General features: G+C 37.8%; 1 protein-coding gene and 2 pseudogenes across 3 annotated transcripts; 1 reads left to right on the top strand and 2 right to left on the bottom strand.

The window, feature by feature from the left end:
- Positions 1 to 2,122: 2,122 nt before the first annotated feature.
- On the bottom strand, positions 2,123 to 19,354 carry LOC146466249 (histone chaperone asf1-like). Its single transcript, XM_085127612.1, has 4 exons — positions 19,086 to 19,354; positions 18,870 to 18,985; positions 4,315 to 4,491; positions 2,123 to 4,032 (listed from the first exon to the last, which is right to left on the bottom strand). The coding sequence occupies exons 1-4, from the start codon at positions 19,192 to 19,194 to the stop codon at positions 3,973 to 3,975; spliced, it is 462 nt and encodes a 153-aa protein (XP_084983738.1). The 5' UTR covers positions 19,195 to 19,354; the 3' UTR covers positions 2,123 to 3,972.
- On the top strand, positions 9,726 to 11,024 carry LOC146466251 (uncharacterized; annotated as a pseudogene). The gene is made up of 2 exons (XR_014868085.1): positions 9,726 to 9,881; positions 10,044 to 11,024. The product of XR_014868085.1 is annotated as an uncharacterized LOC146466251 (transcript).
- Positions 10,980 to 14,605, bottom strand: LOC146466250 (uncharacterized; annotated as a pseudogene). The gene is made up of 2 exons (XR_014868084.1): positions 12,831 to 14,605; positions 10,980 to 12,529 (listed from the first exon to the last, which is right to left on the bottom strand). The product of XR_014868084.1 is annotated as an uncharacterized LOC146466250 (transcript).
- Positions 19,355 to 19,361: the final 7 nt, after the last annotated feature.

Genomic DNA, 19,361 nt, shown 5'->3' with positions numbered 1-19,361 from the left:
AAGGAAAACACTACTTTTAAGGCAAAGGCAAATAAAGCCCCCTGTTAGATTCTCAGACTATGAACTTGAGATTTCTGTCAAGTAGACTGGAGTCTTAAAGTTTTGTTCTTTCATGGAAGAGACATTTAAGGAACTGTTATCTATGAGTTTTGTACTCAGTTCATTGGTAACAAAGAGACATTTTTAAATCCTTAAAAGGAACTGTTTTTCTAAAAAAAAACTTTTCAGCTGAGTATCGTTGTTGTTTTGTTGATTAACAATGTTAATTACCGGTAGTCGGAGGGTCAATTGCAAAGCCTTTATTATGTGTTTCTTTTGTATGACTAGTTTCCATTCTAAGGAGAGGAGGGATGTAATGTCGTTAGTTATGCATGAGTTCATCACGTGTATTTAGGTCACGTGGTCAAGTGAAAAAGGACGGCCGGTGTTTCTCTTTACACACAAGCATGGCGTTGTGATTTACTCCCGAAGATAATTCTTATGGGCCCAAAGTACAACAAATGTCTGACACAAACCACTTTCGAAGAGATTTTGTCGGGTAAAGTGGTCTTGGTACGTTCACTTAGAAAGCATGTAATTTATTTATAAAGCATTTAATACAGATCTTAAGTAAGACATAGTTGAAGTGATATGTTATTCACGTAACACTTTTTATATGGCCAACTCTGTTTATTAGAAGTTTGCAACAATTTTTTAGCGAATTGCGACATTGCAGTTTCTCATTGAAAAATTTCAGCTTAGGTTTCTAAATTAATTGAAAATGAACTGACCACCATTGTCTTCATCTTTTTAGACTGTAAGATTGGTGAAATTGGTGTGACATGAATGGTATTATTATTGTGTTACAATACTCTCTCTATATGCTCCCAAGCTGAAGTACGCAGACCTCTCAAGCCTCACGATTTTGCCGTGACACCGTAAGTCACGGTTTTCAGTTCAGTTTCACGGTCTCACGACGAGAAACAAAAATCTCACTATAAGCGACTGGTCAAAAAGCAAAGGATGGGGTGGTCCGTAGTAGAGCCGAGGGTGGATAACCAGTTTTTGAACCCTTGGTAACGGGTGGGTCGTTCAATTTTCAGCTAGCCATGGAGGGTGGGTCATCCTATTTTATAACAGGAATAGGAAAACGTGTCTGCCAACCTGCAGGTGAGATTTCACTAGAAAAAGAATGGCACATTCAATCTCAGATCTCTCTCTGAGAAGTATGCGGTAGATCTCGACCTCGTAGTGAAACACATGCATCACATTGCGTACCTTAACATGATGAAAAAAAAAGAGAGAATGAAAGAGGGAGAGTAACTTGACCTATGAGGATGCGGAGTGGCAGAAACTCCTCTGTGAGGATTAGCTGAGAAAGCAGGAATTTCTGTCCTTAATCTGTATATCGAGTGGCACAATCTGACAACAGAATTCAACGACAAAAAAAGGCCTGAAATAGTGTCTGAAATAGTGTCAACCCACATTCAGTTGTCAGCAGCCAAAGGCAGTGTATCCACTGGCAAAGACACAAGTGGCTTTGTGAGAAGCAATTAAGTGAAGACTATGTTCTGGCGGGATTTGGGAGTGATATTTCCGATAATGACAATAGCCCCCTCGCAAAGCTGGCTTCCAACTGTTGGAGTAACAGTGATAGCGATGTACCGTTAAGCGCATTTCGCCAAATTTAATTCCTCACGAAGCGAGGCCGGAGGTTTATGATTTGTCATACGCAAAATGTGGTTTCTTAGATTATACACCCAAAGAAACCATGTTTAACAGGGGGTGAGTCATGTAATATTCAACCTTCATTTAGGAGTGGGTCAGTCAGTTTTGTGCCAAAAGGAGGGGGGGGGGGGGCCTGTGTTTTTATCCACCACATTTCCAAATGCTCCACCCATCCCATCCTATACCTTTTGACTGGTCCCTAAAGAAATAAATTAACTGAAGAGCGCGTCCTGTTTTGAAGCCAATTTTATAAGAGCAGCAGCTTTTTAGGCTCAATTGCCAGCCGCTGTTCGGGTAAATGATCACCCGAGGGAGCGGCGGAAATCGAGCCTACAGTCTACAGGTTTTTTGATGTTGCGAATATTAAAAAACTAGACAACAGATCTAGGTTTGAAAATACCAGCCTGGGAAAGCACAGGTTTGATCTGTGGTTTATTTCCATTGTAAATAGGCGATCAATGAGATCCAATAAGGTAACCAGAATTATGAATGTCAACGTTTGTCCTATGAACATATTTAAAGGCCACCTTTTTGTAAAACAAGACAAAAAATAAGCATAAGATAAGCTTGAGTTAAGCAAGTGTTTATTGTACATGTATGCTCAAAAAGTTTAGAGCGGTTAGACGCGAGTGTTGTACTACTCCTAAAGTAAGCATGTTACTCAATTATCTGCTTAAATATTGTACCAATATCAAGTGATTTAGAAATTACCGTTGTAAAAGTAGTTTATTGCGTCAAGGAAATAAACAATTTGTGTAAAAAGAAAAAAACATTACTACATGGAAGGCAGGAAATTTTTTGCAAATCATGAAAATATTTTTACTAAGGGCTTAAGACAACTTTCAAACCACAGCGTTATTGCATAAAGCAACTACGGAACTTCAGATTAGGAGGGAGTTTTCTGTGACTGTTCCCTGTAATCCAGGGGACGTTTCAATGTGCTATCATGGATCACTTGCTTGGAGACTGATTTAAGATTGTTGGAAACAAAGAGAATGTGAGAAAATCATTTAAAATGCAGGGAACATTTGCAGAAAATTTCCAGTAATCTTAAAATGGTTTTTGCTACCAGGCCGGCCTCAGGACCATTTCTTGGAAAGTCCTGATAACTCTCAGGGCCCAGGAAGTATTTTTTAAAATCAAGTTTATTGGTGTTGGTTGCTAATCTTAATTTCGTGTTGGTTGCTTTGTCTTTCATGCAGAAACATTTTGAAAAATTTTTGGTGGCAGGACTACCAATTACCAATTGGTCCAAGAATCTCTAATTTCTTAACTAAAGGAAGATGCATCCTAATTCAAAGGTATTTTTGCACGATTTAAGACCATGTGGGAAAAGACGATCTTAGCAAGGGCTATCAGAATGCAAAAAGAAAATAACTATTGGGGTCAGCCATACATCTTTCAGAGATATTTAAACTTCAATAATTTGGGAAAAAATTCCATAAGATTGTTATGTATTATAATGCTTTTTAGAATTATTGTTGTTGACATGTAATTATCTCTGAATACTCCCAATTTTCTTTTCGGATTCAAATAGCCCTTGCTACTGTAAGATCTGCTTTTTCCACTGAAAATGAATGAGTTGATGTTGATCTGTTTTGCATAAAAAATGTATTATTTTGTGTTTTACTCACAGTTCTAAACTACAAACTAAGGGCTGGGTATTGAAATGAAGTTTTACACAGACCATGATTTAACACAATCAATGGACTTCAGGTCAACATACAGCAGTACATCATATTTCTGTAGCAAATTCTCATGAGCCTTATGTAAAATGGCTGACATTTTAATATTCTTTTGTCTGCATTCAAATTAGCCTCACTAGCCTCATTCCCGAGGGTGAAATAGGCTTTTGATTTTTGAACTCAGGAACAAGGTTAGTAAGGTCATGAATGCAAACAAAAGAATACTAAAATAATAATATCGTCAGCCATTTTTGCATAGGGTCTATGACTCATTTTAAATAGACTTTCAGTATTTTAGCTCACAATTTACATGGCAGATAACAATGAGCAGTTCCAGAAAATATATGTATGCATACCCCCAACCTGCCCCTCTACCAAACAAATTTAAGGAAAGTACGAAGCCAGCTAAAATGGCAATGGAAATTTCCAGAGGGGTAGGGAGGTCCTAGAGAAAATCCTTTCTGTGGGGGGAGGGGGGTATAGAAATTTTCTGAAACTACACATAAGAATCAAACCTATAAATACAGCTCTATCAAAGTATGTAACAGTGGGGCAGAATATAATTTGCCATAAACTCAGTCTACCAGTCAATCGTAAATCTTGTTACTCTTGGCTTGGAGTGAAGGATGTTTCTCTGAAGCTGGAGGAAATAATAAAATAAAATAAGGTTATAATAATATTTTAACCCATGTCAACAGTAGCAGATGTAATAACATTATTGCATAATTATATTGTCCAGTTCAAAATAATTTTAATGCCTTTTCTTTGATAGGTTTCCACCAAAATGCAACTTTATCCATCTCTTTTCAAGGTGGTATGTTGTGTGATATTGGCAACCATTGTAATACCACACTCTAGAACAAACTTGTTGTGTTTTGAAAAAAGAAACATACATTGTAAGACGGTTAATAAATATTTGTACCTTTTCAATAACTGGTCTTGCTGGGGGGTTTTCTTTCATTTCTTCCTCTATGTACTCATTGTTAACATAGTAACCCACTCGTACAAACTCCCTTTCTTTGTAAGAGCAGGTTAAAAGAACCACAGTCACACCAACTATATCTTCATCTGGGATTTTATTTGGATCCGGTGATTTGGCCTGCAACAGAAAATTGCATTTTTAAGTACTAAAACTACAATAATTATACATGTAATGATATTTAAAAATATTTTTCTAACTACTGTAGCCTCTACTCTGGACAACCCAGTTGACTGTTTCAGCAAATGTCTTCACAAAGGATGTAAAGTAAATGAAATGATTCATATATGAACTGCGGATGTACATGAAAGTGAGAAGTGATCATCGCAGTGAATTTTCCAATTTATGCAATTGGCAATTAGAAGCCTGAAAAAAATTCAGGCTTCAACGGGATTCCAACCCGAGACCTCCGCGTTACTGGTGCGATGATCACTTCGCGCCGGTAACGCGCAGGTCACAGGTTCGAATCCTGTTGAAGCCTGAATTTTTTTCAGGCTTCCAATTGCCAATTGCATAAATTGGAAAATTCACTGCGATGATCACTTCTCACTTTTATGTCGTCACAAACTTGTAATACAGGGTTCTCATTAAGTTTCAGAGTAGAAAGCTAGGATCTAGAAGTACAGGCCGTAGGCCGCTTGGCAAAAGAGTGTTTATAGAAGTTTATTAAGGACGGTGCCTCCATGTACTAATGCCGACTGAAGTATTTTTGCACAGTTTGAGCACAAGTTGAAGCTTAATTATCTCTGAAAAATGCGTGGTTACCCCTAATTTTGTTTTCGGATTCCAATAGCCCTTCTAGAGATCTGCTTTTCCTGCATACTTACGTACGCAAAAATATCTCTGTTTTAGCAGGCACCTCCATTCAGAAACCCGACATTCTCGGACCATCACGAGATGTGCAGAACATATGCGTAGTAGCAAAAGGAGACACAGTCCTTAAACATGTAATCTTTTTTAATAATAATAATGATAATAATAATATTAATAATAATAATAATAATAATAATAATAATAATAATAACAATAATAATGATAAGTGCTCAAACATTGCCACTTTAAGTGCTTTACAATAGCAAAACACCCTTAGTGTTTTTACAAAATTTAAAACTAATCAATACTAATCAAATAAATCAAAAACAACATGTACTAAAACCAGGAACACTGGAACACCACAACACCCTGGAACTCCAATATAAAAAATATTATTATTAAAAAAATAATAACAAAAATAAATGAAAAAATAAAACTAAATTTAAATATACATAAAAAATAAAAGATAAATTGAATGAATGAATGAATGAATGAATTAGACAACCTGGAAACATTAAGGTAGCCAAACACAGTTTGCGCGCTTTACAGATTCTGTCAGTGATGCTATTAAGCGCGCGCTAGGGTTGTGGTACGCAAATACGGCGGTCGATAAAGTGATCCCTCAATTTCACATGAAATGGACAATAAAGTTAAGTTTTGATCCTAAATAAGTAAGTTCCTCGTTTCTGGACTCTTTTTCTTTTCTTTCCGAGCAAAACAGTCATTGACCAAGACCTTTTGCATGCTTTTCATCTTTGCCATGAAACCCAATTAAAGCCACGCATGCGCATTTGACCAAAAATTTGCGACTGGTTGTTTTCGTGGAAATGAACTGTTTTCTAAGGAACCCCTCATTAGAATTTCGTGACATTTGGCATGAAAATAGTTCCCTAAAAGCGTAACTCGCATACAAAGAGAAACCTAAATCTAACAGAGGGTATCTTCACAAAACATTAAAATGCAAAATCAATATTTACAGGAGATCTCTCTGTTACAATTACATGAAAACAGTGAAACTGTGTCAGTGTTTTGTGAATTTTTCTGGATACAAAAAATGCAAAACATCTAATGAGTACATGTTTTAGAAATAAAGGAAACCTTCTATTTATGGACGTTTAATAGTTCGATGCGTTGCCATGGAAACGGTACTTAGCTCAACAAGACGAACGAAAAAACATTCCTTCTTAGTTAGTTTTACACCATACCAATTTTGGGCGTCCAGAAATACATAGGTTCCAGTTAGAAAATATTTACATATCAAAAGAATAATTATAATTATATTGCTCTAAAAGAAATTATTGTTGCCCACACAGAAACATTAATATCTGCGAAACTAAACATTGGCCTTTGTATTAATGAAACACAATGACTTCAGCTGACACCAGGATCAAAAATCCTCTCACACTACTGGACCATTTAGAGACCTCATTGGTTTAGATTGAGAAACCAATAGAGAAGCTGGCAGGATTTTTCAATCCAAATAATGGTTAAAGGGGATATTTAAACTCAAAACAGCATAATCTGCTATGACTGCTCTCAGAACTTTCGGTGGCAACTGACCAGATTCATTTAGAATCGAAAGCGCAGTCTTGCCTGAGAAACAACATTAGACACTTGTCAGCTTGAGCCCATGCTTCAGATTTGTTGTTGTCGCTTTTTATTCTTTGTCACATGGAACACTCGGTAGTTGCGTAATACCTTGAAAACTTTTTGTCAAAGTTTGTTGTGTCTTCCACCACCTTTGTTTCACAGCAAAAGGGCACTTTTGCACAAGTAAAAGCTTGAGCAAGTGCTTTGATTGGCCAGACAAATCAGATTTCCTTGTGCTTATGCTGCATTCCATTTTCACAAAGCACAATGTGAACACAAGCACAAGAAAAGGAAAAATTTTGATCGTTGTGATGGGGTGCTTGTGCTTATACATGTACGTGCTTCAAGGCCATTTTCACAGTGAAATAAGCACTCGTGCTTGCACTTGTGCTTGTGGTCCATGTTTTCAGTTTGATGGAATTTCCTTGATTTCTTTTCCCTTAGGATTCAAGCCAATTGCAGAAAAATTCCCTCGTAGAAAAGGTATACGGCAGTGAACAATGATTTCAAAAACAACCCTTAATATAGCATTGCATAAGAGACAATAATTATTTGTATCTTGTATCTTGGTATGACTTGCCACTTGTAAACAGCAAATTAATAATAACTACAGCCCGGAGGAATGTTTCATCTGCTATAACCTTCCCCAATAAAAAATAAGATATTAAAATAGTCAATCTCTTTCCAATCATTACCTCAAATTATGTGAAGTGGTCATTAACTTTTCCATGGCTTACACCTTAGCTGAAAGTTTAACCATTTAAAATCAGTTTTTTAGGCCTAAATGCCAAGCTTGGTGCTCCCAAGTACGAGCATCATTCAAACCCTGTTAATTTTTAGAGGTCAGTACATTGTATGTGGACCAAAGTACAAGCCAATGTTGTCAGATTTAAGACCACGTATTTAAAGGGGCAGTATCATGGGAGATCGATGGGAGATATCATGATTTTTGGCTAAAATTCACTAATTTAAGCTTTGAACACTGTGTTAATTAATTTCTCAATCGCTAATTTAAAGAAAAATTCATAGTGATTCAAAGACGAAAGGTAAAACCAAAATAAAGTACAACCAGCGATTTTTGATGTGTTACAACAGCGAAATTTGAAAACGTCCGCCAGACGTTTTCAAATTTAAACCCCTCTCTATCTTGGTCATCTGCCGGCGAAAATATCCGTGGATAGTTTCTTTGCATTTTGATAGTCTTTTAATGGAATTTTGTCATTATATCTTGGCTGCAATCAACCAAATGGCGTCTTTCCGATTTTCGATGTGTTACTAAAAATAGCATGATACTGTCCCTTTAAAATTCTTCTTGAACACAGTTTCAGTCACATTTGTTGTCACACTGCCCTCTCAATGTTGGTTGGCCATATCAGCTACGAGAATTGCGAAAAACAACAATTTGAGAGGGGGAGGGAAGCATGGGAAGGACAGTATTAGCTTGCTTGTGAAGAGTCACAACTTCACTTGACCAGGACTGTACAGTGTAGTTCAAATAAATATTAAGCCAAATACAAATTGAAATACAACATGTGTTGACTGTACATTATATACCAACTTAAAAAGTTCCAAAGTGCAACAAGAAAGAGAGTCATGTCCAAAGGTGGCACAAGGTTGAAATGATACAAAGTCTGCTTCTCCCATTTTAGACAGTTTATGACTATGCGGGAAAAGCAGATCTTAGCAAGGGCTATTGGAATCCAAAAAGAAAATTGGGGGTAACCACACATTTTTAAGAGATATTTAAGCATCAATTATTCTAAAAAGCTGTAAAACACAAAGCAATGTATGGTGTATTTTTTCCAAAGTGAAGCTTTATTATCTCTGAAAAATACATGGGCGCCCCAAATTTTATTTTTGGATACCAAGAGCACTTGCTGAGTTCTGCTTTCTCTGCACAGTTTTAAAACCATGCAAAAATATCCCTGTCAGTGTAGGCACCACCCATAGGAAACCCTAGTATCAGGAGATGCCCAGAGCGTATGCGCAGTAACAATAGTAGGCACCGTCCTTAATTTAATGGCAATTCAAGGCTTGAAATGATGGCAGATGGCAGGAAGATAATTTCCACACACCCTGAAAGAAACACTACCCACTTTATCAAGAAGAACATTTTGAGTAATATTTTCTTGAAAGTCTCAACTCAAATTGCCATTCCAAATGGTCATTAGCAGACCAGCATGTCAAAAACAAAAACGAAAACAATGTATTTTCCTTCTTTTCGACTTTCATGACTTTGTTTCGTAACGCAGATTCTTCTCCCTTCTTTCCCTCCAACAAAATGGAGCTGTGAGGTGCTGACATTGAGTCTTATAACAGGGAAATAAGTATATCTTCTCCCACTGCTTTACCACGACATTACGAAGAGGCATGCACCTGGCTTAACTTGCACACAGGATGTAAACATGGCAGATGAATTTTTGTCAGTCAGTGACACAGGCATACTTGGAAAAAGGAAATCTGAGTTCTCCCCAACCTATAACCTTCCAATTACCAGTTCAGATGCTCTTTGAGCCATTGAACAAGTTGCAAACCATAAACGTCTTACCATGTTGACAAACTATGTAACAAACATTTAATTTACAGTTGAACCTCTCCACAACGGCCACCCTGGGGACAGAAGAAAGTGGCCGTTGCGGAGAGGTGGCCGTTATAGGGGGGTAGGGGTGTAATATGACACCTTTTTTTTTCAGGAAGTACATGGCAAAATAAAAAAATACGCTCATTTCTACAGTACCATGCAAATGTAAGTTGACAGTCCCTTGAATCTCGAACTTCGAGACTCGATCCTCGATCCTCGAAACTCGAAAGCTTCGAGGATAGAGGCTCGAGTCGAGCGCATCGAGTATGGAATCATGTGCATCGAGTTTCAAGACAGGGAAACAAAGAACTTCTCGCGTGATTAGTTTTTCACACGTCTTATCCCGCCCGACGACACAGTTCGGTTTCTTTAGGGACTTTAAGATCCAGGACGCGACGGCTCTGAGACGCCTCCGGAAGTAAATATTCAGGCATGGTACATAGTGCGCATGCCCAAGGCGTTGTATCAGTGGCGCCAAGTCGCGTCGAGAACGTCATTTGGCAAAGTTTGGCGTTGTGCACAGAACGTGAGTATAGAATCCTTTTTTTGTCCGTGAAAGTAATACTTTGTCTCCCTTAAACCTCTCAGGGTCTCAGTAGAGACTTACTTAAAATCTTGTTCCTAGATTGCAGTCAATTTGGAAGGCAAAGATGCGACAGTTAAGATATTTTTCATCATATATTCACAGGTAAACAGCTAGTTGAATTCCTGGATCGAAGTATGTCATCCAAGCCTAAACCTCCCAGATAAAAATGGCAGCTTTATTTATGTCTATTTGAGTCGGTTGAACAAATCGTCGTATTTTTAAATGTCTTATGTTTGGGAAAGGATATAGGAATATTTCGCGGACACTAAACGTGTTTTCATTCAGTCGAAGTTTTGAAGGTAAGCTTATACTCTTGTTATTTTATTTTTAGCCCGGTGATGTTTTGGTCAAACGAACATGACGTGTTGTTGTGCCGAGAAGTGGTAAATTTAAACCCTTTTGTGTCCAAGAAAGGATCCACTCAAAGAAGCAGGATGTGGGAAAAGATAGCTCAAATTTTGAACGAATGTACCGTGCTGAGATTCAGCGTCGACAAGCGATCGGTGCGCGACCACATTGGGATTCTCGTAAACAAGCATAAAAGAAAAGTCAGAGCTGAGGAGAATGCATCCGGTATAGCGCCCGACGAGCCAAGCGAACTAGAAAATCTTTTAGACACTATTATCGCTTTAGAAGAAAGTTCAGAAGCCGAATCACAGGTATTAAGAGCAGAGAAAAATGAAAAATGTGAAAACGACTGAGCAAAGGCAGAAGATGCGAGATTAAAGGCGATGGAAAAGCTGTCTGAGACTAGGAAAAGATCAAGTGAGGGCGAAGAGGAAAAACCCAAACAACAGCGAAGAAGTGGAAGTGATGCTATGGAATTTTTAGCAGATAGGGCTAAGATGAATTATGAACTTAAACAACAAGAGTTTAAAATGATGAAAGAACAGCAATTAAGAAGCAATGGCCAACCAGCAGCAACAAACACAACAACAACAAACAGAAATGTTTAAAGTCATGCAACAGCAACAACAACAGAGCCAACAACAGCTGCTTAACACTCAAATGATGATCATGCAACAACAACAAGAACAATCAAGGGCAATGATGGCTTTATTACAGAAATTAGCCAATAAGTGATCTATGGATTTGTGTCGCAGTCAAGTTTTGCAGCATATTTTGCTGCACTGCATATCATTCCCACAAAATAACTAAGACGATAACTTTACTTTACTGTTATGTATCGGTCAAATCTAAGCTTAAATGTCCCCCTTGCATAAAAGCGCAAAAAATTTTAAATAAAAATAAATTATGGTCACTAATTAAAATTCTAGGTGTGGGGGAATTTGATCACCTGAAACGAACATAGGATGGGGCATTTGAATGGCTTTTAGTCCCTGGGAGGAAAGAATTTAAACACTCAATAACCCTAAAGTTCAAATGCCCAGGGAGGATGATTAAGCTCTGATTTGACTGGTACATTGAAGTAGCATAAGCCTACATTTAAAACTACACTGCATCAACATTTTGTTGGCTTGTGGATAAAAATGTTAAAAAAAATACGCTCCCTAATTTGCATGCCCACGAGATACATATGACATAAAACCGCCTGTTGCGTTATATTTTTTTGAGGAGACTTGTATGTTAGCAACTGTTGCTAAATGTTTAAACAATATTGTTTTCTTTTTTTTGGTGGAAAAGTTGAAATTCGGTTGTCACCAGCAGCCAGGAAAAGTTGACTGATGTTAAATATGTACTACACAATATTATTGTTGCCCGTTCAGTTTCAAGTGATAACAAGTGTCTTGTTTTATTACCTGAGGAATTTTCCTTGTACCTCTGTTCTCTGTACAAGGAAGAGGCCTACGTTCCAGGCCATCTCTTGTGTTTTTACATTTCAAACCAGTCCACAAAAAGTTAATTAAATATTATTTTAAGGGTACTTATTTGTGTTTACATATATGAGCAAAAACTATATATGTTTTAACCCCTTATATCAATCCCTATCACTGGTTATTCTTGGCAAAGAAAAACATACAGGAAACTTTACTAACCCAAGCTAAATAGAATACAACATGTTCCAGTCCAAGAGTCTGGAACTCACAAGGGCTTGAAGGTTAATCACATTTTTAAGGAAATTCTTAGCCAGAACCCTCTTAAAGAAGGATTTTTGTGACAGGAATTATATATTAAGAAAACTTATATTATTCTCACGAACAGTCCACTGTGACAAAGCCCTGTTAATTAAAATAGTCATTTAATGAAGGTGGATTTAGTCCAAAAAAATCAGCTGTTGTGTTTGAATAGAGACAAGTCAGAGCATTCCTTAAAATAGAACATACAATGTACATTTTCCCTACTTGACTAAGTCCAATCTTCAAATTTTTTTTAAAATCTAAAAATTTGAAGTAGTTTACAATATCTCCAAATAACCATTCAACTGATGAGCGAACAGCACTCATGGACTCATTAAACATCTCCATATCTCTTGTTAGAATGCCAGCTCTGAAAGGTGCCTGCAAGTGAACCCTGAGTGGGTATGCTGGATCTCCATATGGCTCTACCAGTAGGGTCAAATGCAAAGTTTTGTAAATCATCGTACAGTTGGGAGACTGCCAGCATTCTTGCGTCGTGCATTCTGCCCTCTACAAAGCAGGAAAGAAGACAAAGGTTCCACTCTTAAAACAAGTTAAGGATATGTATTTCATCATTAATATTCACTAAAATCAAGTAATGCAGGCTTCACATATAACAAGCAGGTAGAGTATCTGGCGTGAAAACAAGAAATTGAATAGGCTATTATTAAATATGAAAAACAATTTCACCAAAATATAAGGCAAAAGTAAGAGGCAAGTAAGACGAAAGAAAAATACAGAAATAAAAAAAAACGTGCAGATGAAAGGAAAAAAGGTTGCTTTGTGAATAGAAAAAAAATCTGGGGCTTACCTACAGGACCATAGATATTAGCAATCAGTCCATTTGGAAGCGTGACAGCCTGGAAGTTGAGCGCATGCACGCGCTTGTGGCCATTATAAACAATTCGCTGGTGTGATATCGGCCGACTAATGGGCCGCACAGTTCCGTCTATAAGCCGAAACAGTTATCAAGGGCTGCTCCTTTAGTGTGGACCGCATCTGCATACGTAGCGATTAAAGGTGGGTTTAAAATACCATGGTTCCACTGTGTAACCTTGTGCCCGTGAGTATTATATATCCAGTCTGTCACCTGGTTGCTGATCATACTGAGCTCTGGCACCGATCGCGCAAAGATTGGCATCATGTCGGAATAGCAGCATGGATATGCGAACCTCTTTAGCACGATACAGAGGCCTTCGGTTCCATCGCAGATTGTTCCATTAGAGCACTTGAAGATAGGCGGAACTCTTAAGGCTTCGACAAGTAACGCGATATCCCTTTTATCGACACGAAAATCAGCTTTGCATTCGGCAGAGTTTTTGTTTTCGAGAGAAAATTTCTCGTATGCCGAGTGCTGAAATGGAAGATTTTGTGGAGCATACGCCTCATAAAGCACTAAAAATTCTTCGTCGTCTATAATTTCTTCCGCCAAACAAGGCAGCAGTAATTCTTGAATTTTTTGGAAGGAAGCCATCTGTTTGTTTCTTCGTCCAAACCTTTGTACAGATCAATGTACTGATATTGACCTCATCGCGTCGCAAATCTTAACTTAAATTTCCCGCGCTTACAACGCCGTCCTCGTTCCAGGCTTTTGCCCGGTCACCGCGTCCTAAAAGCCGTCACGTCCTGGATCTTAAAGTCCCTTTTTTACAGGAACCAACTCTGCAGAGACAGCCAACTGTGTTTGCGTTTTTTGTTAAAGCGATGTGCGCATGTGTATGCTCGAGCTGGAAAGAGTTCGCTCTTCAACCGTTTTCTCAGTTGCTTGCCGAGTATTGTGCGTTTTTAATCAAGGGAATGCTGTATTCGAAGTTTTGATTCGAAAGTTTAAAGTACAATCAAGCTTTATCATGTGCAGCGTACTGGTTGTAAGCGAGGTTAAAAGCGATCGCGCGTGTTTCCATTCTTGGCTTGTGAAACAGCAGCCGAAAAAGTCGCAATCTTTTAGTTTCGCTTCCTTCGCTGTTAAAACTGGGTTTAGTGAACAAGTAATCCAGTCATCTGTCCGAGGAAGACACGGTTACAATCCGAAATTAGTTGATAGAAAATGAAGAAAACGTGACATTGCCTTTTGACATTATCTCAATCATATTTATGCAAATTTGTAACGCTACGCCGAAGATGTAAACATTCGCGGCGGTTTTCAAAGTCTGCTCTAAGGCAAGCGGACCGCCAGGTCGAAGTTTCCCCGGTTCCTTGCCGAATGATACCATAAATGTTGTGCGTTCTTAAATAAAGAAATGCTTTTTTCCAAGTTTTCATTCGAAAGATTCAAGTACAATCAAGTTTAATCTTGCGGCGTACTGCTTGCGCAGCGAACATATTTCAGAAGCGATCGTGTTACATTCCGCGAAAAAACCGCAATCTTGTAGTTTAGTAAGCTTCTTTGAATTTGAGTTTGATTAACAAGAATTGGTGTAGCATATAAAAAATCTAAGCATGTTTTAATTTCACAACAACACGAACGGGTGTGTTTTAAAAATAATACGCGGAAGGAAGAAACGTGCCGAAACAGATTTATCGAACACTTACTGCAGCTGATTTGATTTACTTCAACTTTCGACCAAACTAAGAAAAGACTACATCCAAGAGCCATACGAAAATTGCTTTTGTTTTCTCTTATTGTTTGAGGTTCGAGAAAATAATCGTTTCCTCGAAATCTGCCATCGAGATCCTCAAAAAATTCTTCAAGCGTCTCGATACTCGAAACTCGAGCCTCGATCCTCGAAAGCTTCGAGGATCGAGGATCGAGTTTCGAGTCGAGACTGTCAACTTACATTTGCACGGTACTGTAGCTAACTACTGAGTATCACTCAATCTGACTTGTATCTAACGACAAAATTCTTAATTTGCATTTGTCGCGGAAATTAAGGTGTTTTCATAAGACTCGCCCCAGTCCCTTCGCGGAGAAACCAGTTTTGAAGCTCGATTTACCACTGCTTTGTGAAATATCTGCAAAACCAACCTGGTGAACCTATTTTCTCTTTTCATATTTCTAACCACAATATCAGTTGCCAACTACCGTGAAAATTTAAGGAAAATCCTGGTGTTAGAAATATCAAATTTTGCGTCTAACATCTAGCCAATGGACATTTTGACCTACCTTCAGAGGTAATAAATTAGATTATTTTGTTGAATATCTCAGTAGTACTGGTTAAGAATAGTTTTCAAACAGATTTCACATTGAAAATGATTTATAAACAGGGAAAAAATTCTATGAAATGGGCCGTTAACTGTTCTCTTCTGAAAATAATTCCTGTTTTTGGCAAATGCTCTATTATAGTCCTTTTTGTCCAAACATGCATAAATTACCATATTTCAATGCTTCGTTGCTGAAGAACAAGCATGGTGACCCCCTCTTTTTATTTCATTTTTGCAGTTTACATATAGTGAACCACACATGGGCAGAGTTTGGAAAAAATCTGAGTGTAGGTTCTATTTTAGGGGAATGACCTTAAACACGGAGCGATCCTATAAAAGGGAAGGACACGCCCCCTTTGAAGCGCTTTGTTGGCCTCCAAATGAATCAGTATAATGGTGGATGACGTCGGTAACGATCGAGGAAAAAAAAGAGAAGAACTATCGTTTGTAAAATCGAAGAGGGAATCGATTTATCAAAAAAAATAAGTTAAACGCTAACTATATATCTTGTAAAACACCAGAAATTAGCGAGATTAACGATAATAACGGAAATAATCAAGTTTCGTTGCCGCAATCGAAAGATTATACGAAACTTACCTCGAAATTCGAAATCCTTCTACCAAACACACAGTACAAAGATCGAAACCATTATAAACTGAAGCCTGCGACGAACTGGACATCTGTATCCCTCCATCTGAACATGCCGATAACCCAAACGAGTCTGTGTTGTTCGCCAAAACTGGCAGGATTTTCAAAATTTGGCAGATGTTTTCCACTAAACGGCCGCTCGAGTCGTCATGTTGGGTTCAAGTTCATTACTGCTTGTGTATCTATCGACCACGTACGTGAAAACTAACTCTACTTATCCGCTGGAAGTGGCAGTAATAAATTCTAAACTTCTATGCACAAGTCAAAAATAAAAACATCTAAACACATTTCGTACCTGATCATGCATATTTGCATAATTTGCTAATTCGAGAAATCACCAAAGATAAAAACAAACACGACCTGATGTTGCTCTCATGTATCTTATGGATGAGATGATAATGGCAATGGCTCTCACATCAGTATTAAAATTGGCCAGTACTAAATTTATTCAAAGTTTATACAGTAAAAAATAGAGGAAGCCTGTTTAAGAAGAACAACCTATTTCGAGACAGAGTTTGTTTACGAACTTTATCCTAATCATTTCGGAATATCTCGAAAGGATAAGATTTTACCAGCCGATAAATGAATTTCCGATCTCAAAATAGACGGATAACTTAACTTTCTAAATTCTTCTCCTGTAGCCATATTCGTTGGATTGATTTTGAACAAAATAATTCAAACTAAAACAGCTTTACCGCCAACTCGTCACGTCCTTTCGAATCGAAGTTGCGGGAACTTGAACGTGCTAAAATAAGACCTTTGGTAATCAACCAATCCGATACGCGCATTTGGGATTTTTGATTGACAGTCTGAACTGTTCAGCCTGGTCTTATAGGATGGCTCAGTGTTTAAGCTAGGTTCATATGACAAACATCCTGCATACTGCTAGGATTTGAATGTCAATGAGTGGAACATGTGAAGGAAATGTGATGTAAGAAATTTCTATGTGGAAAAAAATCAATTGTGAGTGATCTAGTTATGGTTCTTTCTTATAAACAAGCAGCATTTTCCACTAGTGGCAACATAATGATTATTTTAAAATTTCACTGGTCAGAAACCAGCCGTGAGTGAGCTTACATTATTATGTTGACCAGCCATCCTGACTGACATCTATAAAAAACTTATTTCAAGGCATGTACTTTAATTTATACGACACATATTACATTGGTCTTGGTTTTCACGTGACGTCATAAAAAACTGAAATTCATAACAAAACACAATTTTGGGTTTTTATCTTCATCACATAAAAGAAAATATAAATTTCAATCGGCTTGCTTGTTTTCAGCAGGATACCGTGTAGCATGAAAATTTTGCAGGTTCTAATTTTTGCGAATTTTGCGGATTGATCTCGATCCGCAAAAATTAGTTCCCGCAGAAAAAAACACCCGCAAAATAAAACGCCGCAAAAATTAACTCCCTTCAGTCAAATTTAAAACTCCGCTTTTAATAGACTTATGCCACTGGAGCGGTATACATTGGACTTAAACAAGAACATTAACATGATTTTTCATTGGAAAAAGCAACTAGAGCTGTCAAGAGTAAAGTAATTCAGTACATTAGATTGTCACGAATGGGTCATCTGAAGGAACGCACAGACTTGAATCGTGCAGCAGACCAACCATGTTCTAGTGGCGCATCTGCGGCGGCCTGCACAGAAGTGCAGAAGTTCAACTAAAGAAGAATGTTATTATTATCGACCAAGTCTGTATTATTGCGTTACAATAGGGCATAGTTAGCAGGCCGCTCCCAGTTAGGTCTCAAAGTTGTATACTAGCTGAAAGCCCCTCTGTATGCCTAGTAAGGTTTCAGCTACGGTAATTCAAAAATTCATACTGCTTTCTTATAAAATTTTATACGGTAATACCGGTCGTGGTAATCCATATTAACGAAATAGTGTTTGGCTGTGCATGGTAGGGGTAGGCTTTTTGTTTTGTTGTTGTTCATTCCCTTTACGCATTAAGGTATTACAGCGATATGTCTCCAAATATAACTAGAACTGTGACTCAATTGACCGTTGAAAATATGCTAGTTTCTTCCACCTAAATAATTATTCTGCTGCTTGAACCAGAGCATCGCAAAAATTAGTTCCCAGTAGAAATTTCAGTTTTCTCGAACCGCAAAAATTTGTTCCCGCAAGCCACAAAAAATTGCCAATAGGCAAAATAAAACTCCCGCAAAATTTTCGTGCCACACGGTAGCATTCTTCGTTTTGAAAATAGAGCAGTTTGAATTTTTTATTTTTGCGTACTGCGTGACAGAAGGATTCAGCTGCTCTAAACATGTCATGTACATGAAAACATCAATTTGCCTCGTGTTTTTTTAGGTCTGATCAGCTAACATGTAATAGAAACGTCAATGTGTGAAAGTTCAGCAGGGAGAAGAAAGGCTTTGAAATAGCCAAAGTGAACTCCAGATGTTTTTGCTGGTTTCCGGCCGCCATGTTGGTGGCTATGTTGGTGTCCACCAACATGGCGTCCCATACTAAAGTCTGTAATTTTCCGTGGTACATTTTCTCGAATAACTTGATTATGAGATATCGCACAGCCTCGTGGCTTTCACACGTTGTTTACGTATCACTCTTCTCCAAAAAATCAATTTCTTGACTTTATCTATTGAATGGTTGAGGATTTAATTTTTTTACTTGTGTGACGATGTGTGAGGTGAAAACCACCAATAATGTTCATGTACAAATTTTACATGCACTCTTAAAAATACCCCATACAATACAGTAACAGCAACAATTGATTTTGTATCATAATGTACAATTCACTAGTAAAGATAATTTACTACAAAAATGTAACTGGTCATCCAAAGTGTGGCAAAATAAAATAAATATAAAGTACACGTAACAGATGAACTCAGCGGATGAACAAAATGTAACCTTCTATATTTACTGGCTTAAAAGTGGACATAGGACAACTGCTTTCCAATAAGAACCATGTGCTCGGGGGAAAATTACATAAAGATCAATTTGCAAAGAATCGAGCATTCTTTTCAAAACCTCAAGAAGCGTTGGTAATTAACCAATGGTAGTATCTTACTACATTAACATAAGACTCACCTCAAACAGAAATGTATGTGTGCCAACAGGAATCGGTCCAACTAACACGGAGTCCAACACTTGATCATGGGTATCAGTTTCAGCCGATCCAACGTAAATAATTTTCCACTCTAAATCTACAAAATTCATACGAAATAACGACCATTAGCTTGGAAATTTGACACACCGTGAAAGGGATGTTTTGGGACAAATGAAAGAAAATAATACGCAACAAACCGTCGTTCAATTCCTCCGTGCACTCGAAAGTGATCTGAAACTGAAAGTTACTTGAAAATGCTGAGGGATTTTCGCAGACTACCACGTTATTGATGTGTACTTTAGCCATTATTTCAATCGAGAACTTTACAGTGACTTCCTGGCAACCTTGTGGAATCGAAAACGTAGTAAAACTCTACAATCACACAAAATATGAACGAGTTTTGATTCTCGACATCGTTCTCAGTAATGGCGGAAAAATTCTAATCTGGCGCGAAACGAAGTTCAAAATGCGCA

The sequence above is a fragment of the Pavona decussata genome, unplaced genomic scaffold (assembly GCF_977016875.1).
Source record: "Pavona decussata unplaced genomic scaffold, jaPavDecu1.1 SCAFFOLD_149, whole genome shotgun sequence".
Taxonomy (NCBI): Eukaryota; Metazoa; Cnidaria; class Anthozoa; order Scleractinia; family Agariciidae; genus Pavona; species Pavona decussata.
This window is presented reverse-complemented; position numbering and strand designations above follow the sequence as displayed.